Below are 25991 nucleotides of genomic sequence, written 5' to 3' on the forward strand. Positions count from 1 at the left end.
CAACACTTTACCCTATCTTTATTTTCTTTCGCGGATTAAAGTAGTTCGTCGCCGGAAGTTTAATTTTCTCCGTTACTGATAGATGTGTTGGAAATGAAAACATTTGTTGTTATTAAATACTTACAATAAAAACGTTAAATATTTACTATTTATATCGTTCTTATTGATCATTTTCACTATTGCGAAGACAATTACAATTTATTTGTATTAATAATCACCCTTTTCCTCGCACTTGCAATCACGTGACTATATAGAAAATGGTGGTTTCCGATTTCCTGATCAACAATAAAAGAAAAGAACAGAAGTTGTAAACATTACCATTTTGGAGAACTACTGGCTATAACAAAGATTCTATTGACGATAACACTTCGACCAAACGGTGAGGATAATTATATATGTTTTCTGATTATTATTGACCTAATCTGGTCGCAAGTTTTTGAACACGCCTAAAAATTGGATTCTGACAGGTCACAGAGTGCCCTGTTGCAGATGCTGAATGACTCCATCTTCTCAAAAGATGCAGGATGTTATCTCAATATCACAATAAACATATAAAATAGGAAATTATCTGATTTGTGAGATATTTTTCATGACTAATATGTTTTATTTACCCGTTTGAATATAAACGTGCCAGACTCCGAATCTATTATGCTTCATGTTGGAGCGGACCCTGTCGGAGTTTGTTAATTTCCGTTTTAAATAGTAAACCGCAACCGTCATCTTGAATGGACCAAAGCAGTCCCTCTTATATTGCGTTTCTCACAGAATCGATGACATTACCAACAGTCTCACATCTCAAGTCAAAGATTCATCGACTTTCTTCATCAAGAAAGAGCGGCTGTAATCCATTCAAGGTGTACATGTAGAACACTTAAAACACAATCAAAACTCAAAGACATCCTTTCTAATCAGTTAAACATTATTCCTCTCCTGACGTCAATTATAGTTTGCAAGTAAATATAAATCAAAGTGACTTATAAACCCTTTGGGTCAGGTGCTAGATTTTTTTTATGAAAAATGTGAATTATCTTGAAAGTATGATATAATTATGTATATGCACGTGTCACTATAATAAAATACATTGTATTGTATTCTTTACATTATATGGTTAAGGATACCTCACAGTTCTCCCTATTAACCAGGGCACAGAGTGAAAACTTGTATTTATCACAGACCTTAAGCATCCGAGTCCTATGTATATACCCACTGCTACAGTGTAGTACGTTGACAGTTATAATGGTGTATACATATTGATTAGTCTCAATCTGTATTTCCAACAGCTGATTTGAAGTGCCATACTAGTGTAATACTAAATCACAAAAGTTATAAGGCGCAACCTGGACAATATTAAATGCCATTCTAGGTAGCTTATAGATCGAGTTGAAAATCAAGGGTGGAATGTCTTCTTCAAGCAGTCAACCACTGCTTGTAGTGGGGTTCTACATTCTCTGTACAAGCTCAATATATAAGCTATACTATAAACAAGTCTCTCCTCTATTAATCATTAATTTCACAAGCATTCAGTCTTATAAATCTTGTTTTATTTATGAGTTGCATTACACAGCCCTAAAAATACTTCAGATAAAAAAATGTGAATGTAAATTTAATAGATATAAAGTTTGAATATTACTAATGACCAGCTGCTTACAAGTTAAATTGAATACTTTATTTAATACAATATAACACACCCTGCAGGTTGGGGTTTGAGAAAAGAAAGATGAAAATCGGCTAGTTTCATATAGTTGGGTTTTTAATTCTTGAAATTGAGTATTACCAAAATTTAATATCATAAAAAAGAATGATGAAACAAAATGTGAACAATATTCATTTATTGCAGGTGTGAGATACTAACATGTACGGGTAACGTGTCGGCACACAGAGTCATGTAGCTACGGTGTGGATGGGCTGTTTGGCATGGCAACATGTACAAGGTAAGGAACACACTAGAGTGATCATTGCTGGCACCTACACAAGATGTGAATACTCACTGGGTATCCAGTGTGAATTATTATTATTTCCAAATAACATACATGTTAACATACATGTATAAATACTAACTACACCAAGCACAATGTTCTCGTGTTCTCCAAAGGATCTCAGGAGAGCAGGCCGGGTGTACATGTTCTGTAATGTAGATGGGTACACATTCATGCCATTTAAACGAATATTCTCAGCTGCATATCACTATGATGTGTCACAGCAAAAAACAGTAAAATAAGGGGGGGGGGGGGGGGGGAAACATGCACACAACTTGCCACAATCTTTTTGTTTGCAAATAATTTCATATTGATCAGTTTTATTGCATTTACAGAAGTATAAATATCTGATATTAATTAGCATTACATACACTAGATCTAAAGAAACATTGTGTACCTAAATTAAACCTGGTCTCCATAATCCTGTGTGAATAAGCTAAGGATGTAATTTGTAAGGTTTAGAATTTATTAGGCTTCACTCTTTGACATTTTGTCAATGTTGAAAACATGGTGTCATTGTTTCTTTCCAGTTTTCTACATGTGCATGTTTTGGAAAAAAACCTTGCAATATTGGTGTGCTTTTATTCTTCATGCTATAGCCAGCTGTACATGTATACCCATATGCAGATGTTTGCACTTTGTTGACAGAATATTAAAAGTTAATTTCACTACCCAAATCGTCTTCACAATGTTTCTTCATGATGTTAAAGTTAAAATAGTATGAATCATAAACAAAGATTGTGTAAATTCCATTCAGTATTGTTGGTTCCATGTGATTGGCTAACTATTAATAAAGGTTGAGGGATTTTCCTCTAGATCTATTTATATATACATGTTTGACCAAATGCACAATTCTGTTTCAGAATGTATTTTTTCATGTGGTTTTTGTTGCATCTAAATGTAGTGTGCTCTTATTTATACTTGTAATGGAATATATTTATATATATCAGTGTTGTCAAATTACCAATGGAATATATTTATATATATCAGTGTTGTCAAATTACCAACATGGCCTGCGCGCCATTCTACAGTACTTGTAATCAACTGAAGTCTATCGTTACCAGTGAGGCATTGTGTAGTTATTGACCAGTGCAGATACTGCTGCGGGATGTCAACACACAAACAGACCCATTTAGTACTAGAGTAATACTCAACACATATATATAACAGTGGGCAATGACACATGATTGGTTTTAACTCGTCAGATTACCACAAATTTAACAAAAGGCAATGGAATGAAATTTGTTTATATATATATTACTTCTGCTCTGAAAAATATGACTGGGCACTTATTAGGTACTTATATAAAATCCAGGCACTCTCAAAATACAACTGAGAAGTATGGCACCAAGTACATGTGTACTGATTCTAATTAACCAATAACAGGGAAAAGAAAATTATTCTAGTGACATCCACAAGGTTGAAGGTGTAAATAATAATTACACCCACAAGGTTAAAGGTGTAAATAATAATTACACCCACAAGATAACAGACGTCAATACTTATTACTGACACTGATACCTATTATACATCGTTTGTTTTGTTTATAATTGTGCACTCAGATGTGCGTCAGCTAATATTGCCATATCACAGCGTCCGTTGTCCGTCCTTCAACAATTTCTTTTCTGAAGGTGGTGTGGATTCAAAATTGTGCAAATGGATGGCGAGGCCAATTTTGCTATATTGCTTTAAGCGACTTCTTTTTAAGAACAAAGGTATGAATATCAACCATATTTGGTTGGAAGCATTCTCAGGTGGTGATGATTCAAAATAGTACTAGTTAAAGGGATGACCCCATGGTCTTGAGGCCTAGGGTGGGTCCAAAAAAAATGATTAACTTTAACATTATGGAGATCCCCAACCTTGGAACCATACTTGTTTGATAGGCATGAAGAGATAAACAAAATTATATATTAGAATTGACTCTTGGGTCTGGCCCCATACCTAGGGACCTACTTCTTGAGTCTTAATGTTGAAATGGTTGAAATCCCCAACCCAAAGCCATTTAAACCATATTAAAGGGCATAAAGATCCAAGTGGGCCTCTTGTTTTATTGTCCACACGTGGTCAGATGATGGTGTGGTCATGGTCCACAGTCCACACACTAAATATATATTTATACTAAGTATAGTGCATCACTGCATACATAAATATACAGAAAAAAATAGGACAAGTGATTTAGCTCTCACAAAAGGGTCATTTCCTGTGTTAAATACTGAAGCTAGAGCCTTGTTAGTCTAATGGAAAGTTAAAAATATCAAGTCATATTACATGTACGGTATAGAGGTTCAAAACATTAAACTGGTGGCAGTATTTCAAGAATCTCATTGGGAATTGTTAAGGCCATGACCAGTTAAGTTGAGCTTTGAGTAATGTAGTCATGTCCTTTAGGACAGGCTACAGGTGCTTCTGTTTACAGGATAGCCGACATTACCAGTCCGACAGAATAAATTCTTCTTTCTCTACAGCAATATACAAAATACATCTGGGAAATAGACTGTACAAGCCTGTTTATATAACGTGTAAATACCTCTATTTTATACCAAGAGTTTGTCTTCTGTTTCCATTGTTTATAAGGAGCCATGTAAATACTAAATTTTTCACGCTGAGGTGTCCCAGCTGTCAAGTTTCTTGATTATAATATAAAGACGTTTTATTGTTAAACCTTTCCTACAATGTCTGGTGTAATTCTATTTGATATAAAGATGTTTTATTGTCAAACCTTTCCTACAATGTAGGACCTGAAAATTAAGGAATAAATAGTGACTTTTGATTGAGGGATTTCATTTTAGTTTTCCATGTTTATTGCTTGTTGGAGTTTTGATTTTTCCAATAAAAGTGAACACATTTCTACGGAATATAAGGAAGTAGTCCGGTATATGTAGGCAATAACGTTAATTTGAATATTCAATTTATAGTATAACAGTCAGACTTTTGTAAATAAGACATCATGTTAATTATCACCAACACTGCCAAGTACTCCTGCCCAAGTAAACATTGGGAAGATGTTGGAGGTATAAAGTAGTGAACAGTCCTTGGGTTGATGTCTGAATGTTTTCATTCATGGCTCTAGGAAAACATTGAAATGTGTCCATTCACTGATCTGAGCTCCGATTTATTGGGCCTGTGTGATTTGCTGTTGTAACTGCATCAAAATGTCTGTAACACATTCTCCTACACTTCCACTGGTGTTTTAATGGACTACTCCAGATAATGTAATTTGGTTGAGCCCACTGTGCTAAACAGGGTGTTATTGATCCAGGGTCCTGAAGATAAAAGGTTTATTGTGATTCAACATGCTGACTGATAAAGGGCTGCTGATCATGACTCACCCTAGTGGCAGTAGCAGCCAGAAGCCTGTATCTCACAGCAATGACCAGAGGACGCAGACAGGCTCACAGACCCATAGACTGTTATACTGTTATATAGCTTATATCAGTGACCACTGAAAGGGATATCAGACAATGTATCTGTAACACCTCACAGGGAGGACCAAATGACCACTGGGATGACCCGTAGGCTTTATATATCTGGTTAGTGACTAGTAATGGGAATATATTGGTCACTTCAGTAATACCTTTGCACGGTTACAGTGGCTGGACAACACACTGTCTCCGAGACTTACATCACTGGGACCGGTTACAGTGGCTGGACGTGACACTGTCTCCGAGCTAGGCTTACATCACTGGGCACGGTTACAGTGGCTGGACGTGACACTGTCTCCGAGGCTTACATCACTAGGCACGGTTACAGTGGCTGGAAGAGACACTGTCTCCGAGGCTTACATCACTGGGCACGGTTACAGTGGCTGGAGCACACACTGTCTCCGAGGCTTACATCACTGGGCACGGTTACAGTGGCTGGAGCACACACTGTCTCCGAGGCTTACATCACTGGGCACGGTTACAGTGGCTGGGCAACACACTGTCTCCGAGGCTTACATCCCTGGGCACGGTTACAGTGGCTGGACGTGACACTGTCTCCGAGGCTTACATCAATGGGCACGGTTACAGTGGCTGGACCCAAGTAGATACTGTATACTGGAATGACACTGAACACATTAATATTGGCAGAAAACAGGAAATTGGATACCAACTATATTGGCCTTGGGATGATGATCAGTATGAAGAAAGTGAACAGAACAACACCAACATTTGACAAGAAATGATTGGCGTTAGTCTAAGCAATAACAAGCTTTGGTCAGAATGACCAGGATATATGTTTGAATATTGACCAGTATATGCATAACACAAGGCCTGATTGGAACAGTGGTTGGTGGTAGATCAGCACGAGATCTTGGCAGTGTCATGAATGTACATGTTTTAAGAAAACTACCAACTTCAGACCTAGACCCGAATGATCTGTGAAAGTATTGGTGCCAAAGTTTGGCCTGACATGGTCAGTGTAATACAGAGTGACCAGTGTTGGCTGTATTTATTAACTGGTGATCAGGTGGCTGTGAAGGGACAACAACAGTAGACAGAAACCCCCGGACTCTCACTATACAGATCTAGTTTAGTGGAGATGGACATTTCTTTAGTTTGGATTTTTTGTTAGTAAGTGAATTTTACAATTATAGCCATTCACTTTATGCCTTAATTATATATAAAGACTGATCCTAAACAAAGAGTTTCAATAAGTTCATAGTGGTTACAATGTAAAAACAACCACTATGCTTCCACTGACCTTGTGATCACAATACTATCACCTCAGATTGTTCGGTGTATAGATTGAGAAGTGGTGTTAGATTTTCCAGCAAAGTGTTTTATCCCCAAGGGATCACCTATATACATGAAGTTGTGGCTAGATTGTGAGGTAGGGTTGTGGTCGATGCTGATACTGTTTTACATCCATTGTAAAAAACTAAAATTGTGTTACACACTAGGACTGTTTGAGACACAAAAGTGGATGTGAATTATTTATAGAGATTTAGCTGAGAGTGTACATGTGTACAGCAGGCTGGGCCCACTAGTATCCTGTTACCGGGATAGGATACACCCGGAAATGTTTACTTCAGCATCAACAGTCAGTCTACCAGACTGACCATCGGACTGACCATTGCTATGGTAACCAGTATTGACCACTTCAGTGATTTATGAGATAATTGGACCAATTGTAGTGCCGTTCTGATCAGAGTATCAAAGATTTTATCAGAAATCTTCAGTTAGACTAATCATTCGTTGGAAGATGGAAATTGGACAAGGAACTGATCAACCTCAGCAAAAGTGTTATGTTGTAGCAAGCAGGGATTATTGAGAGACTTGAACGCCCTTATTAGCTATGATTGGTTATAACTTGATGAGTAACATAAGTGATTTGATCACCAACTGGTCATTGTTAATGAGTCTTTGCTGTTGGATCCTTGTGTTGGAAAAGAAAAGAAACTGACAAGCCAAATTCACAGAGAAAGTGTTGTCTGCCTAATAGTGATCAAATAACCTTTTACAGCCATAATAAGTAATGATTAGTCAGCTTTATTAGTGACCACTGCAAACTGAGTCAACTGAGTGACTGCCACGATTGGTCAGTACAAGATGATCTGGGCAGGGCTGTTGTCACTGTGGACACGCAGGCGGTCAAGGTACGTAACATCTAATAGGGACAGGTGGTCAAGGTACGTAATATCAGTTATAGGGACAGGTGGTCAAGGTACATACTATCTGTTATAGGGACAGGTGGTCAAGGTACATAATATCTGTTATAGGGACAGGCGGTCAAGGTACATAATATCTGTTATAGGGACAGGAGGTCAAGGTATGTAATATCTGTTATAGGGACAGGGGGTCAAGGTATGTAATATCTGTTATAGGGACAGGGGGTCAAGGTATGTAATATCTGTTATAGGGACAGGAGGTCAAGGTACATTATATCTGTTATGGGGACAGGAGGTCAAGGTACATAATATCTGTTATAGGGACAGGAGGTCAAGGTACATAATATCTGTTATAGGGACAGGATGTCAAGGTACATAATATCTGTTAGAGGGACAGGCGGTCAAGGTACATAATATCTGTTATAGGGACAGGATGTCAAGGTACATAATATCTGTTAGAGGGACAGGTGGTCAAGGTACATAATATCTGTTATATGGACAGGTGGTCAAGGTACATAATATCTGTTATAGGGACGGGTGGTCAAGGTATGTAATATCTGTTATAGGGACAGGTGGTCAAGGGACATAATATCTGTTATAGGGACAGGTGGTCAAGGGACATAATATCTGTTATAGGGACAGGTGGTCAAGGAACATAATATCTGTTAGAGTGACAGGTGGTCAAGGTACATAATATCTGTTATAAGGAAAGGTGGTCAAGGTACATAATATCTGTTATAGGGACAGGATGTCAAGGTACATAATATCTGTTAGAGGGACAGGTGGTCAAGGTACATAATATCTGTTATAAGGCCAGGTGGTCAAGGTACATAATATCTGTTATAGGGACGGGTGGTCAAGGTATGTAATATCTGTTATAGGGACAGGAGGTCAAGGTATGTAATATCTGTTATAGGGACAGGAGGTCAAGGTACATTATATCTGTTATGGGGACAGGAGGTCAAGGTACATAATATCTGTTAGATGGACAGGTGGTCAAGGTACATTATATCTGTTATAGGGACAGGCGGTCAAGGTACATAATATCTGTTATAGGGACAGGCGGTCAAGGTACATAATATCTGTTATAGGGACAGGATGTCAAGGTACATAATATCTGTTAGAGGGACAGGCGGTCAAGGTACATAATATCTGTTATAGGGACAGGCGGTCAAGGTACATAATATCTGTTATAGGGACAGGCGGTCAAGGTACATAATATCTGTTATAGGGACAGGTTGTCAAGGTACATAATATCTGTTATAGGGACAGGTAGTCAAAGTACATTATATCTGTTATAGGGGCAGGTGGTCAAGGTACATTATATCTGTTAGAGGGACAAGTGGTCAAGGTATGTAATATCTGTTATAGGGACAGGTTGTCAAGGTATGTAATATCTGTTATAGGGACAGGTGGTCAAGGTACATGATATCTGTTATAAGGACAGGTGGTCAAGGTACATAATATCTGTTATATGGACAGGTGGTCAAGGTACATAATATCTGTTATAGGGACGGGTGGTCAAGGTATGTAATATCTGTTATAGGGACAGGGGGTCAAGGTATGTAATATCTGTTATAGGGACAGGTGGTCAAGGTACATTATATCTGTTATAGGGACAGGTGGTCATGATCAAGGTACATAATATCTGTTATAGGGACAGGAGGTCAAGGTACATAATATCTGTTAGAGGGACAGGTGGTCAAGGTACATAATATCTGTTATAGGGACAGGTGGTCAAGGTACATAATATCTGTTAGAGGGACAGGTGGTCAAGGTACATAATATCTGTTATAGGGACAGGTGGTTAAGGTAAGTAATATCTGTAATAGGGACAGGTGGTCAAGGTACGTGATATCTGTAATAGGGACAGGTGGTCAAGGTGCATCATATCTGTAATAGGGACAGGTGGTCAAGGTGCATCATATCTGTAATAGGGACAGACTGAAGTTTGTCCGGAGCATAAGTTCCATATTATTTCTCCTATGTTGACCAAACTTATCATATTTATGTATCTTGAGAATGCAGAATCTCTTGCACTTGTATCAGGTTTGTGCCCAAATATATACAGAGTTTTTATATCAAAGTTTGTCCACAGCATAACTTCTAAACCATTTAAGATATCTTAATCAAACTTTAAGTATACCTGCATCACCCACAGAAGGTGTGTAGTAGGTCTTGTGCCCCACTCTATTCAGATTTATGGCCCTTTGTTTATTTTTAATATCTAAGTTTTTTCCATGTTATTTCACCTAAGTTGACCAAATTAAACTTACCATATTTATGTATCTTAAGGAAGGCAGAATCTCTCGCTCTAAAATCAGGTCTTGTGCCCCAATATTTATAGTTATGGCCATTTGTTTGTTTTTAGCCCACCATCATCTGATGGTGGGCTATTCAAATCACCCTGCGTCCGTGGTCCGTTGTCCGTCGTCCGTCGTCCGTCGTCCGTCCGTAAACAATTCTAGTTATCAGTATTTCTCAAGAAGTACCAGAGGGATCTTTCTCAAATTTTATATGCAGGTTCCCCTTGGTCCTAAGCTGTGCAGGGCAACCTTTGAGACTGATCGGATAAACAACATGGCCGACAGGCAGCCATCTTGGATTTTGATAGTGAAAGTTTGTTATCGCTATTTCTCAAGAAGTACTAGAGGGATCTTTCTCAAATTTTATATGTAGGTTCCCCTTGGTCCTTAGCTGTGCAGGGCAACTTTTGAGACTGATCGGATAAACAACATGGCCGACAGGCAGCCATCTTGGATTTTGATAGTGAAAGTTTGTTTTCGCTATTTCTCGGGAAGTACGGGAGGGATCTTTCTCAAATTTTAAATGTAGGTTCCCCTTGATCCCTCGTTGTGTATGTTATATTTTGAGACTGATCATAAAAACAAAATTGATTAAAAGAAGAACTAAACAGATCTTTCTCATATTGCAATGATCGATTCTATTTCTTTCACATTAAGTACTGTACTAGTAAATATGTGAAATGACAAACTCACTTTGAAGGTTGGTTTTCATACACATCAGTATTAAGTTTAGATCAAAAGTTACCTCAAGGTGCATTTACTGTTAACATGTCTCGATCAAACAGATTAGAGGAAAGAAGAGAAAAGATCGAACTGACATTAAGAACTAATGAAGATGGTACAAAGGTGGGCGCCAAGATCCCTCTGGGATCTCTTGTTTATATTGAAGTTTGACCACAGCATAACTTCCATGTTATTTCACCTACATTGACCAAACTTGCTATAGTTATGTATCTTGGAAAGTAAGAATTTTGCTTTCTAAATTTGGGTCTCGTGCCCCACCAAAGTTTGTCTATTATCTAATAAGGGGAGACATATGTTTTTGTTGTTGGGGTGAAAATCCCCCCCCCCCCCCCCCCCCCCCCCNTAAGCTATCACTGGCATGTTAGGGACACTGTAATATTACCTTATTGATTGTTTGATTGATTGATTGGTTTTACGTCCGCTTCTCTTCCGAAAAGTTCGGTTATCCAGCAGACGAATGTTATTACCTATGAATTGGGAGAGGTTTTGATAGAGAACGGGGTCAGAAGGTCATAGGAGGTCAGTAAAGGTCAGAGTGAAGTAGGCCACTTGCTAAGGAGCTGGGATCAATATGACAATGAGGTCAGACCAGCTGGAGTTCAAGGAGGACAGATATGTATAAGAATCATCAGTGTATTGACATGTAATCCCTATTGTAAACTACTGGTAACTAATTAGTACCTTTCCTTAACTTTGCTGTTACAAACTAGTTTCACAGGTTTGGTGTTAACATGTTTTACTATAGAGAACTAGTTTCTTTGATCTGGTGGAATTTATTTATAACATTTTTTTGTGAAGAAAATCTTTTTTTTAGTCCTCTAAAGTTCATAATACACATGTTGTATTGAATTTCTTGGATCCTGTGAATTTACTGTGATACGAATTTAGCTCACCTTATGCAGTGGTGCGGCGTCCGTCGTCAACTTTTAAGTTTAAATAACTTCTTCTCAGGAACCAAAAGGGCTAGGGTAATGATATTTGGCCAGAAGCATGCTGGGATGAAGGGCTACCAAGTTTGTTCGAATAAATGACATTCAACTATTTTCAAGGTCACAGGGGTCAAATATATTAAAATCTTTAAACAACTTCTGAATAACCAAGAGGCCTAGGGTGATGATATTTGACCAGTAACATGCTGGGATAAAGGGCTACCAAGTTTGTTCAAATAAATGACCTTAATTTATATTCAAGGTCACTGGGGTCAAATATGTTTAAAACCTTGAAACGACTTCTTCTAAATAACTGAGAGGCCTAGGGTGATGATATATGGCCAGTAACATGCTTTGATGAAGGGCTACCAAGTTTGTTCAAATAAATGACCTTAATTTATATTCAAGGTCACTGGGGTCAAATATGTTTAAAACCTTTAAACGACTTCTTCTGAATAACTGAGAGGCCTAGGGTGATATTTGGCCAGTAACATGGTTGGATGAAGGGCTACCAGGTTTGTTCAAATAAATGACCTTGATTTATATTCAAGGTCACTGGGGTCAATTTTGTTTAAAACCTTTAAACGACTAGTCCTCTTTCAAGATTACAATTGTGAGATTAATACCAGGTGAGCGATGCAGGCCCAATGGGCCTCTTGTTTCACCTCATATAAGTTTTTTAGAGAAATTAAAATGATTAGAGAAGATCATTAGCCCTGTTTTGTACTTTGGCCCGGGGTGTCTTTGTGATTGTAATCATAGACAATGACATGGTAGGTAATTCCATAACACACTCCTCGTCAGTGTCTAGAGGGCCACTATAATATAATAACCCGTCAGTGTCTAGAGGGGCACTATAAGATATTAACCCGTCAGGGTCTAGAGGGCCACTATAATATATTAACCCGTCAGTGTATAGAGGGCCACTATAAGATATTATCCCGTCAGTGTCTAGAGAGCCACTATAATATAGTAACCCGTCAGAGTCTAGAGGGCCACTATACTATACTAACCCGTCAGTGTCTTGAGGGCTACTATAAGATATTAACCCGTAAGTGTCTAGAGGGCCACTATACTATACTAACCCGTCAGTGTCTTGAGGGCTACTATAAGATATTAACCCGTAAGTGTCTAGAGGGCCACTATAACATGGTAGGTCATTCAATAACACACTCCTCGTCAGTGTCTTGAGGGCCACTATAACATGGTAGGTAATTCAATAACACCCTCCTCGTCAGTGTCTAGCGGGCCCCTATAACATGGTAGGTAATTCAATAACTCACTCCTCGTCAGTGTCTAGGGGGCCACTATAAGATATTATCCCGTCAGTGTCTAGAGGGCCCCTATAACATGGTAGGTAATTCAATAACTCACTCCTCGTCAGTGTCTTGAGGGCCACTATAACATGGTAGGTAATTCAATAACACGCTCCTCGTCAGTGTCTAGAGGGCCACTATAATATATTAACCCGTCAGTGTCTAGAGGGCCACTATAAGATATTAACCTGTAACATATGGACACAGACGGGCCCTGGTAATTACGCTTCAATCACACGACCCTTCATGCAATACACTACACATTATACAAGGTTTAGAAATAGACCTAAGAGAGAAAATATAATGAGTTACCCTTTTGTCTGATACCATTATGGTATATATTTCATAATCACAATATACAAAACACTTAACATCTGTATCCAATAAGGTAAGGCCTGATATTAAATCGAAAAAAATATTTAAAACCAAAAAAATCCTAGGAGGAATTTAATATTTTTTGCGATAAAATATTTGCGGGGCCCCTTTGTTGGCCTCAAAGGTAGTTTCCCCCTGGATGGGCCTCTTATAAATGTTAGCACATGGACTCTAAGTACAAGTAGCTTCCTGTTGCGGCTGCTGTGCTCATTACTAGTGGGTTAGTTCCCCACAATAACACTACCCCACCACTGGAGCTGTGTAGCTTCAGTGATTGGAGTATGTTTCCTGGGGATTGACCGCTGGACCACATCAAACCTAGGCCTGGTGATGACCACCAGGGTTGACCAATGAAGATCTATGGGACCGTGTATTACTGTGGTGTATTCCAACCCTCACTGATAATTACCAAACTGATACTGATTACAAGTGTTTTCCTTGGGGTGACCTCCACAGGTACTGGAATATGAAGTGAAGCTATGATGTATATGACCACTCAGATGTCAGGAATTCCCTCAGGCATAAACCACTGCCAGTGACCAGAAGTGACCAGAAGTGACCAGAAGAGATCCCTGTTACTCTATATAGAGTCACTCTGATTCTAGTGTATAACCTCAGCCGGCCTACCCCTTTATCAACTACACATGCAGCAACCAACAGCGATGGATTTCCTGATGTGATTTGGTATTGATCATTTGTGTGATTAGCCTGACTTCAGTTGTCTCCCTTGGTGTGACCAGAGAAGACCTGAGATGACCAGCAGCTTGACTTGTGATAGTATGGTACAAACCTCCCATCCCCCCACTACTAATTGCCATACCTATCATAAGTGTTTCTATGGTGGCAATCTCCACAGGTGGTAACTCAGGCTGACCAGTGTTGTCCTGGGGTGATCAGACAGCTGGACTTGGCCAGACTGAACAGGTCCACTGGGCTTGTATGTACAGGTGGTAATTATAACTCAGACTGACCAGTGTTGTCCTGGGGTGATCAGACAGCTGGACTGGGCCAGACTGAACAGGTCCACTGGGCTTGTATGTACAGGTGGCTCACACCTGATCTGTTACGTAAACAACAAACCAGGCTGTGTATACACTGTCCGCAACAGATGCTGTTCTCCAAGGCCACCAGTGATCATTCTGTCAGAGACAGAAGTCTACAGTGTTATTAACGAGAGGATTCTGTATAGAATATCGGGAAGTTTTAACCAGAAGATTCTGTATAGAGACAGACATCCATATACATAGAAAAAACTTTCTTCATTTGGTGTCAAATAGATAATTTTGCTGGGATGGCAACAATACTTGGTATGTTTTGTACTTTAACCCCATCACACCTACAGCTGTTTGAATATAGGTATGGGGCTCCACACATAGTGGCTGTTACACGAGTATGGTGATGACTGTATCAATTCACCGACTGTATCAATTCACCGTCATGTCTGGGTAATAATTACCTGTTCTGAACATTCACAAATCCAGGTGTGATTAATGACCTGTGTTATAAATGAAGGTGAATGAGGAGTAGATTATAGTAACCATTCAGAGACCAAAGATGTTACTGTGCTGACCGTTATTTATTATACCAAACCAACAGAGAAAGATTGATAATGACCCCCAAATAACAACAGAGATTCTCAGGTGTGTTTTGGAATGGATTGGTTATCACCTGTTCTAATAATTGATCTTTGATTACCTGAGCTAATGGATCGTTGATTACCTGAGCTAATGGATCATTGATTACCTGTGCTAATGGATTTTTGATTACCTGAGCTAATAATTGATCATTGATTACCTGTGCTAATGGATTGTTGATTACCTGTGCTAATGGATCTTTGATTACCTGTTCTAATGGATCTTTGATTACCTGAGCTAATGGATCTTTGATTTCCTGAGCTTATGGATTGTTGATTACCTGTTCTAATTGATCACTGATTACCTGAGCTTATGGATCATTGATTACCTGAACTAATTGATCTTTTATTACTTGAGATTATGGATTGTTAATTACCTGAGTTTATAGATCGTTCTTTACCTGAGCTTATGGATAGTTGATTACCTGAGCCAACCAGTGTTTGCTGGTGTATATTGGATTATTTGGAGGTGTGCATTGGCTTTGTTGCTGACTAGAGAATGCGGTGAGTATGTCACTACACACAGGGGGTAGGGAGCTCGAGGTAGGAGGAGGAGGGTATGCCGTGTGTACATCAGGTATATAACACTATACACTAAAATGTATACATTTATTTACATAGAGGAATGTATTCTCTATGGCGTCTAGTATTGAACAGCTGGAGGCACATGTTTCTTGTTATAGTTCTCTGCCTAATCATTAAGTCTTTTCCTTGTGACATTCAACAGGACGTTAAATCAATGACAAAACTTGTTACGATGTCGCGTCAATGACAAAACTTGTTACTTGTGATACAGTCAAGTTTGTAATGATGTTGTTTTAGGCAACAATACTTTTATATGTCATGCTAAACAAACTTGATGACCTGTACATCGCAATGATAAACAAGATATTGATTACGTGTACATCGCAATGATAAACAAGATTTAAATTTACGTAGTGTAGAGACTTGTGACGACACTTAACACAACAATAAACAAGACTCGCTATATAACAAGATTTGAAATTATGTTAGGTCCCCATCATGCCCTGTGGTAATGATGTTCAGTCCATGCCCTGTGGTAATGATGTTCGGTCCATGCCCTGTGGTACATGCCCTGTGGTAATGATGTTCCGGTCCATGCCCTGTGGTAATGATGTTCGGTCCATGCCCTGTGGTACATCCCCTGTGGTGATGATGTCGGTCCAAGCCCTGTGGTCCATGTCCTGTGGTAATGATGTTCGGTACATGCCCTGTGGTACATGCCCTGTGGTAATGATGTTCCGGTCAATGCCCTGTGGTAATGATGTCGGTCCATGCCCTGTGGGACATGCCCTGTGGTAATGATGTTCCGGTCCATCCCCTGTGGTAATGATGTCGGTCCATGCCCTGTGGTACATGCCCTGTGGTGATGATGTCGGTCCAAGCCCTGTGGTACATGTCCTGTGGTAATGATGTTCGGTACATGCCCTGTGGTACATACCCTGTGGTAATGATGTTCGGTACATGCCCTGTGGTAATGATGTCAGTCCATGCCCTGTGGTACATGCCCTGTGGTAATGATGTTCGGTCCATGCCCTGTACATGTACATGTGGTGACTGAATGTCTGGACCTCATTGTTTCTGCTATTCAGTCTCGATGACTGATATCCGCTGCGGTTGTTATACTTTTCCTTTTTTAATAGAGATGATTGTGTGTGGTCATGTGTGAATACTTCCTTATTTGTACTTGACATTTCCGATATGAATTAATGTCTACATTATATTGCTATATATATAAGCACAGTTTGTAATATACCAGGGGCCTGATCTCTGAAGCATTACCAGCTCTATAGAAAATTATCTAAAAATCATTTATCCATCATATTAAAAAAATGAAAGACAATAACAAAACAGTATTTCTACAGGTCAACCCGTAATCAGATTGATGTCCATCAGAACAAGAAACCGAAAAGTTATCATCAGCCATTTTTTTCTATTTTTGTTCTTGGAAAATTTAAATTACCGGTAATGAATTATAAAGCTGACAAGACTTTGATAAATGGGACGATGTTATTACCACCACGGTAGGGTTCAGTGAAAGGGGATGTGAGGTAGGATTATAAGTTAGTTGATAGAATCTACTGTGCCCAGACAATAACTTTGGAACTTCCATACTTCTACACAAAACATTACTAGATCATCTTTTGCTTTCCTTTTTTTATTCAAAGTTAAACATCAACTGTTTTATGTTTATGTGTGTTGTGTTTATGCAAATTAAACTTCCTATTTTGACTCCGATATGGTCACGTCTAAAGTCGCTTCTAAAGGAAGCGTCAGTTGCCGAGTCATCGCTACCGTTATTGAGGTCTCTGTACGAAGTGGTTTCCTTTAATTGGCTTGTAGAGAGACATGAGACCAACAGCTTTGATGCATCAGAGGATCTGTTCTGACCACCAGCCTGAATGATGTGATCTACTATACACATGATATGGTGGATATGATTGTTTGGAGGGCTTAGTCTACCACAAACAAATGTCATTCTTTATAATATCATCTCAAGTATATTTACTGTTATGATATATATAATCATGGTAATAATATGTCTGATTAATGATAAGTTAGGAAGGACTTATAATTTCATTTTACAGACAAACGCTTTTATATGCAAAGTTGAACGTTAGTATGTCATTTTGAAAAAAAATCATCATCACAATATTCAAGGAAGTAGAAATACTCAAGGAAGTAGAATGGTCTTTCAAACAATGTGCTGGTCATTGTCGGTGTATATAACCTAAAAACTGAATAATACATGTACTTAAAGGCAATATTGATATTATAATGTTACCATGGTAATCCTTACTCACATATATACCTATCAACAGTCAATGTGTTTGGGAGATCAAAGTAATCAATGTCATAAAATGCATGATGGACCTTAATACAATTTTCTTTTCAGTTTTCTGGCTGTAGACTTTCACGTATTGTAATGCTCTGATAATTCTTATGTTTGCCACAACATTAATATTTGTATGATGATTAAAAGAATGCAATCTCTGGGAAAATAATATAAGATGTTAAAATATTTATCACATTGTAGTTAGTCAGATCACGGTAAGACTTACCACTGTATCAAGTCAGATCACGGTGAGACCTACCACTGTATCAAGTCAGATGTCAGATCATGGTAAGACCTACCACTGTATCAAGTCAGATCATGGTAAGACCTACCACTGTATCAAGTCAGATCATGGTAAGACCTACCACTGTATCAAGTCAGATCATGGTAAGACCTACCACTGTATCAAGTCAGATCATGGTAAGACCTACCACTGTATCAAGTCAGATCATGGTAAGACCTACCACTGTATCAAGTCAGATCATGGTAAGACCTACCACTGTATCAAGTCAGATCATGGTAAGACCTACCACTGTATCAAGTCAGATCATGGTAAGACCTACCACTGTATCAAGTCAGATCATGGTAAGACCTACCACTGTATCAAGTCAGATCATGGTAAGACCTACCACTGTATCAAGTCAGATCATGGTAAGACCTACCACTGTATCAAGTCAGATCATGGTAAGACCTACCACTGTATCAAGTCAGATCATGGTAAGACCTACCACTGTATCAAGTCAGATCATGGTAAGACCTACCACTGTATCAAGTCAGATCATGGTAAGACCTACCACTGTATCAAGTCAGATCATGGTAAGACCTACCACTGTATCAAGTCAGATCATGGTAAGACCTACCACTGTATCAAGTCAGATCATGGTAAGACCTACCACTGTATCAAGTCAGATCATGGTAAGACCTACCACTGTATCAAGTCAGATCACGGTGAGACCTACCACTGTATCAAGTCAGATGTCAGATCATGGTAAGACTTACCACTGTACCAAGTCAGATCATGGTAAGACCTCCCACTGTATCAAGTCAGATCACGGTGAGACCTACAACTGTATCAAGTCAGATCATGGATCAAGTCAGATGTGAGATAATGGTAAGACCTACCACTGTATCCAGTCAGATCATGGTAAGACCTACCCCTGTATCAAGTCAGATGTCAGATCATGGTAAGACCTAACACTGTATCAAGTCAGAGCATGGTAAGACCTACCACTGTATCACGTCAGATCACGGTGAGACCTACCCCTGTATCAAGTCAGATCATGGTAAGTCCTACCCCTGTATCAAGTCAGATCATGGTAAGACCTACCACTGTATCAAGTCAGATCACGGTAAGACCTACAACTGTATCAAGTCAGATCATGGTAAGACCTAACACTGTATCAAGTCAGATCATGGTAAGACCTACCACTGTATCAAGTCAGATCATGGTAAGACCTACCACTGTATCAAGTCAGATCATGGTAAGACCTACCACTGTATCCAGTCAGATCATGGTAAGACCTACCTCTGTATCAAGTCAGATCATGGTAAGACCTACCACTGTTTCAAGTCAGATCATGGTAAGACCTACCACTGTATCAAGTCAGATCATGGTAAGCCCTACCACTGTATCAAGTCAGATCATGGTAAGACCTACCACTGTATCTATCAAAGAGATTCCAAAACAGTAACCTAGTTTATATGCGAGTAATGGTTTATAAACAGGCCTCACTTCAGTAAGATTTTATTGTATACAAATGTCAGATCAGGGGAGGTCACTCTATGTTTAATAAACATGGCCATGTGTATATTAGTCGGACCGCTTACTCTGATGTTTAACTGTCTGATGAGAGAGAAATAAAGACAAACATTCTTACAAGTTTCTCTGATTCTTTATATGTAATAGTCACTAGCTATGAGCTAGCATGTGGTTACAGTCACAAACTATTAGCTAGCATATGTATACGGTCACTAGCTATTAGCTAGCATATGTATACGGTCACTAGCTATTAGCTAGCATATGTATACGGTCACTAGCTATTAGCTATCATATGTATACAGTCACTTGCTATTAGCTAGCATGTGTATACAGTCACTAGCTATTAGCTAGCATATGTATTGTCACTAGCTATTAGCTAGCATATGTATACAGCCACTAGCTATGAGCTAGCATATGTACTGTCACTAGCTATTAGCTAGCATATGTATACAGCCACTAGCTATGAGCTAGCATATGTACTGTCACTAGCTATTAGCTAGCATGTTTTACAGTCACTAGCTATAAGCTAGCATGTTATACAGTCAATAGCTTTTAGCTCGCATATGTATAAAGTTTCTAGGTAATAGCTAGCATATGTATACAGTCACTAGCTATGAGCTAGCATATGTACTGTCACTAGCTATTAGCTAGCATATGTATACAGTGACTAGCTATGAGCTAGCATATGTACTGTCACTAGCTATTAGCTAGCATGTTTTACAGTCACTAGCTATAAGCTAGCATGTTATACAGTCAATAGCTTTTAGCTCGCATATGTATAAAGTTTCTAGGTATTAGCTAGCATATGTATACAGTCACTAGCTAATAGCTAACATATGTATACAGTCACTAGCTATTAGCTAGCATGTGTATACAGTCACTAGCTATCAGCTAGCATGTGTATACTGTCACGAGCTATTAGCTAGCATATGTATACGGTCACTAGCTATTAGCTATCATATGTATACAGTCACTAGCTATTAGCTAGCATATGTACTGTCACTAGCTATTAGCTAGCATGTTTTACGGTCACTAGCTATAAGCTAGCATGTTATACAGTCAATAGCTTTTAGCTCGCATATGTATAAAGTTTCTAGGTAATAGCTAGCATATGTATACAGTCACTAGCTATTAGTTGGCATGTATATACAGTCACTAGCTATTAGCTAGCATATGTATTGTCACTAGCTATTAGCTAGCATATGTATACAGCCACTAGCTATGAGCTAGCATATGTACTGTCACTAGCTATTAGCTAGCATATGTATACAGTCACTAGCTATTAGCTATCATATGTATACAGTCACTAGCTATTAGCTAGCATGTGTATACAGTCACTAGCTATTAGCTGGCATGCTTGTGGCTGTAGACCCTGTTTAAGTGAGATAAATAATTAATGGTATAAATATTTGTCATCAAGATTCAGTATTGATGTGTGTATTTAGTCTTGCTGGTAAACATGTGGATACCTAGAGTTTCTGTTCATGTGTTTGTTGGACCAGGTACTTTCAGAGTTATGTACTTTTACAGGAAAACCTAAAAAATAGAAATCAATTGATTTAAAAGAAATTCAGAACTGTTCTTTCTATCATAAGATATTTATGTCTGTGTGGATTTTATTGTTATCCTTTATTTATGTACATGTTATAATTGTACAGAATAAAGTCTTGTTTCTTTCGTCCGTTTTCATAATGACCTCATACCTTTTATGGCTTAATAAACCCCAAACAGGAAAAACACCATTTATTTTTTATCATTATGTAAAGAAAAGACAGCTCTCAATGTAAACATTGAAATTAATTTGTGTAACAGTGGCATCCGTTTTCATAAAAAATGATTTTTGATTTTTTCAAAAGTAGGACTCTAGCTAACTGGGGTAAATCTGTGTGACTACAGTATACACTGATCATCAACTCTGATCTTGAAGCATTACATATTTTCTTTCAGATTTCTATCCCCTTAATGTCCAGGAATCTTTATCTTACAGACTTTATATGTATGTCTGTTTCCTTACGCATACTCAATTTCTACTGCTTTTCATCAGTACAAAAGTATATAAAGGGAGATCACTCTTGTTTGACCATGCCCTGTGCTTTGTCTGCAGACATGTGTGTACTAACCTCTGACCTGGGACACTCTACCTTTGACCCAGGCACCTTACCATGGAATCATTTGAGGTACAGAATATCTACGGCACACCACAGATTCCCAGAAAGAGGCCATGTATCCGGCCAAGGCGAATGACCTTGATTGACCTGAGGTAACCATGCCGATGCATCAGTGGACATTTGGCATGTTACCTGTATTGGAGTTGTGTCTGTGTGCTATGACTGCATGACACTCCTATGTCCCTGTCCATGTTTAGTCCCTGACACCTTGTTTCTGTAGAGATACTCCTGCCTGCTGGTATATTGACCATAGTTTATTAGACTATAACCCTCCTTCTGATTTGCCATCTTTTGTATGAGCCCAAACTTCAGTTTCTTGATATCCTTTAACAATGTTTGTTCCTGAAAAGCCATGCTGATCTTTGTATTTGGTTCAAGTCTAATTTGGTTTGACCTAAATCTGCCTTGTTTCTTTAATCCATTTTTTATGACAAAGAATTTCTGACAAACCTGATGCATTTTGCTTTCAGACAAACCTGCTGCTGCACGCATAATACTCCAAGTCTGTACCTCCATAATACTCCAAATGAATACATTTCATACCTGCATACTTAGTACTCATATAGCCTTTACCTGTACTCGGGTGTTAAAACATATACCTGTATTATTTAACGCCTAAACCTGTATTCATAATACGTCAGTTATTGACCTGCATGGTTTACTATCAGCTGAACTTCAGTCCTCTATGACCTTGAAATAAACATGCAGGTTATTTGTAGGTATTCAGCTGCTTAACCCTTTTTTGTACAAAACACACTAACCAAACTGTCTTTATTTGAAAAATACAGGTTAATTGCATGATGCCTTATTTGAGAATCCATGTAGTATAAAGTCTGGTTTTCAGTGTTAATTATAACAGATGCTGTATTGTGTTTAGGTAGACAGGTTTGCTATTAAGGTTTAGACTCCATTTTTATGGCCATAAAATGGGGGGCATAAAGTGTTGCCCATGTCCTTCCCATCCTGTCACATCGCATACCGTCCTGTCCCGTCTTGTCACATCGCATACTGTCACATCCCATCCTGTCACATCGCATACCGCCCCGTCCCATCCTGTCACATCGCATACTGTCACATCCCATCCTGTCACATCCCATACCGCCCCGTCCCGTCCCGTCCTGTCACATCCCATACCGCCCCGTCCCGTCCCATCCTGTCGCGTCCCGTCCCGTCCTGTCACATCTTATACCGCCCCGTCCCGTCCCATCCTGTCACGTCCCGTCCCATCCTGTCGCGTCCTGTCACGTCCCGTCCCATCCATGAGCGGGGGCATTTATGTCTTACAGACATTTTCTAGTTTTGGAAGATTTTAAATCATAATGTCAGTTTCATGTGTATATATATACTGACTTTATATTGTTTGAGTTTCCTCCCTTTGTTACAACTCTCTACTGAATTCTATTAGCAATGTAGGATTAGCCCTTCCTGTTTATTTCCATGTATTCATGCAGCTTTCATTTCCTTTGTTCCTGGTGATGCTTAGGACATTACATGCTTTATAGTCCTTATTCTCGGCCTTAATCTCGGCCTTAATCTCAGCCTTAATCTCGGCCTTATTCCGCCTGGACAATTGCAATCTCCCTCTTATACGTGCATCTTTTGTAAGTCTTAACTTCTATATTAGGGTTATTTTCATTTATTCAGGGGTTATCTCCCATTCAAAATAAGTATTTATTTATCTAAAACTTTGCGTATATTCTTTGTTTCTGATTTGACTGTTATACCTCTGCTAAGTGATAATATTCCTATCATTATTTTTAGAATTTTTGGCTTTCTTTCCATTTCATTAATCATAACATATATTTGATATTGTGCTGGAGTTGTCTCCTTTACCAGTTAACCATTAGTCAGTCATCAAAAATATCATATTGGTTTTTATGATAGTCAATGTTGTTATAACCACCCACCCCTCCAATTTTGGGGAAAATACCTTTAAAAAGTGATTATTATTTTCTACTATTTTCAAATCTAGAAGATATCCCATATAACCTCAGATCCTCCTTATGGTATAGGTTCCTCCTTCAATCAGCATTACACTGAACATGTCTTCCTTAACTTTGATTGTACTCTATTACCGTGTTAGTCAAGCTGGGAACACTTCTAGCTGATCCCACCTTCACGTCCACTAAGTCTACAGTGTAGTGTCGCTGGCCGGAGGAACTTTCCCGGATACTTTGGTGGTCTGTACACAGAATTGCATCAGTACTTGAATAACGTAAATGCATTGTATTGGAAGAAAAACTTATGATGAACATATATAGGGTCAAATACATTAATGAAACAATGTAGATAAAGATTTAGTTCGTTTGGTGTATTGTTTACATGGATACAGTGTCTCGGTTCATAAAATGTTCTACCAGGTAACTGCTTGCGATAGTTTCAAAATGTGGCCAATAGGAAACTGGTATCTACTCGGCTTTGTCTGAATAAAGATGTAGATGTCGAAATAGACCAAACAGAAGGTTAAACACGCATTTTTATTTAATCAGGTGTTTTTTCTTTAGGATCAATTTTAGTATATCAGTAGGCATGCCATTCTATGTACAGACCTACAAACTCTGACAAGTCCTCAGACAATGCTTTCATATACACTATGTCAGATCTAGACTATCCAAAGACCCAACGACTGTCCGTAAAAAAGTGTTCTGTCCTCCTTTGTACAGTACTTATATGACTTTTAGAGCTTTTTTTTTTACATTTATTCAAATTTTATCTGAAATAATTGCCCGTCCCCTGACTTTCTGATGTGGTTGTAATCATTGATTCCAATAATCGCCCATCCCCTGACTTTCTGATGTGGTTGTAATCATTGATTCCAATAATCGCCCATCCCCTGACTTTCTGATGTGGTTGTAATCATTGATTCCAATAATTGCCCACCCCCTGACTTTCTGATGTGGTTGTAATCATTGATTCCAATAATCGCCCACCCCCTAACTTTCTGATGTGGTTGTAATCATTGATTCCAATAATTGCCCACCCCCTGACTTTCTGATGTGGTTTTAATCATTGATTCCAATAATCGCCCACCCCCTGACTTTTGTTTTATCATATCTTCTGAAAATTGCCTGGCCTATTATTATAACCAATATAGTATACCGATTAACCAAGGCTGATGCAATATGTGTATTGCAGGTTTCAAACCTTGGAGTGTAGTTTTTGCCCATGTTATATTTGTTTTGTAATTAGTTATATTGTTATATTACCTATAGCTAGTGTACATAGTGTACATATGTGACAGTAAATATGTGTTAGAGTTATCTCCCTTAAGGATATAAGTAATTGCGGTTTTCAGCAATCAGTGTTAGAGTTATCTCCCTTAAGGATATAAGTAATTGTTGTTTTCAGCAGTCAGGGTTAGAGTTATCTCCCTTAAGGATATCTGTAATTGCTGTTTTCAGCAGTCTGTGTATGTGTTAGAGTTATCTCCCTTAAGGATATCAGTAAATGCTGTTTTCAGCAGTCAGTGTATGTGTTAGTTATCTCCCTTAAGGATGTTAAGTAATTGCAATTTTCAGCAATCATTGTTATGTGCTAGAGTTATCTCCCTTAAGGATAAATATTACCTGGTATGATATATATTTAAAAACATTTAATTAGTTTTATCAAATCTTTTTGAATTGCCTGCTACCTAACACATTATACCTGTGATTTATATAACAGTTTTCTGCCTAAAGAAATTTAATTTACATTACGGAATATTTTAATTAGAACAACCTGTGTGTTATGTATGCTTTCTTGATCCTAATCAATATGTCGACAAGTGATTGGTCCAAATTCACATTCATGAGAGATTCTCGAAAGGGAATACATATTACAGTAAGGTAGCTAGGATACACCCTAAGCCTTTGAAGGTATATACATACAGTAAGTTTATCTCACATTGTTTGGAGTAGGCTGGTGGCTTTCGAATCAGTTGGGAATAGATAAAAATCACATATGAATGTAACATGTATCATCAACAGAAAAAAGAAAAAAATCGATTTGGGTAAATTTGGTGCAAAAATTGCCAAGAAAACTCATACTAATTCCTACAGAGAATTGTGTGAATTTTTTGTCCCGTATTGGACTACAGAAATCCACTGTCATGTACGTGGTGTGGAAACTGAAGGGGGAAAGACTGCTCATTCAGAGTTTATCTGAACCGTGACAACTGTTGGTAGGAAATTGTTTTATTAAATTATAACTGCTAGCAGGTTTCATTTCTAAAGGTCAGGGATCATGATATCCATTTATAGGGTAACCTCTGTCAAACAGTTGCCAGAACAAATACTAATTGGACAGATTATAATGGCTGCCAGCTTGTGACAGGCCAGAAAGGGTCCATTTACACAA

The 25991-nt window shown here is 38.5% G+C and overlaps 1 protein-coding gene across 4 annotated transcripts in view; it reads left to right on the forward strand.

Annotated features, from left to right (window-relative positions):
• Positions 1 to 245: 245 nt before the first annotated feature.
• The window catches only part of LOC110464834, a 72163-nt gene continuing 46417 nt past the window's right edge, over positions 246 to 25991 (forward strand). For 2 of the 4 annotated variants that reach the window (XM_021520279.1, XM_021520281.1), the window contains exons 1-3: positions 246 to 379; positions 1838 to 1931; positions 21593 to 21748. In XM_021520279.1, the coding sequence (XP_021375954.1) occupies positions 21651 to 21748 (98 nt within the window). In that variant the 5' untranslated portion in view covers positions 246 to 379; positions 1838 to 1931; positions 21593 to 21650. Of the gene's footprint in view, positions 380 to 1837; positions 1932 to 15169; positions 15377 to 21592; positions 21749 to 25991 lie in introns of those variants that run through there. The other 2 variants (XM_021520282.1, XM_021520280.1) reach the window with 2 other exon arrangements.

The sequence above is a fragment of the Mizuhopecten yessoensis genome, unplaced genomic scaffold, assembly GCF_002113885.1.
Source record: "Mizuhopecten yessoensis strain PY_sf001 unplaced genomic scaffold, ASM211388v2 scaffold11037, whole genome shotgun sequence".
In the NCBI taxonomy this organism is placed as follows: domain Eukaryota; kingdom Metazoa; phylum Mollusca; class Bivalvia; order Pectinida; family Pectinidae; genus Mizuhopecten; species Mizuhopecten yessoensis.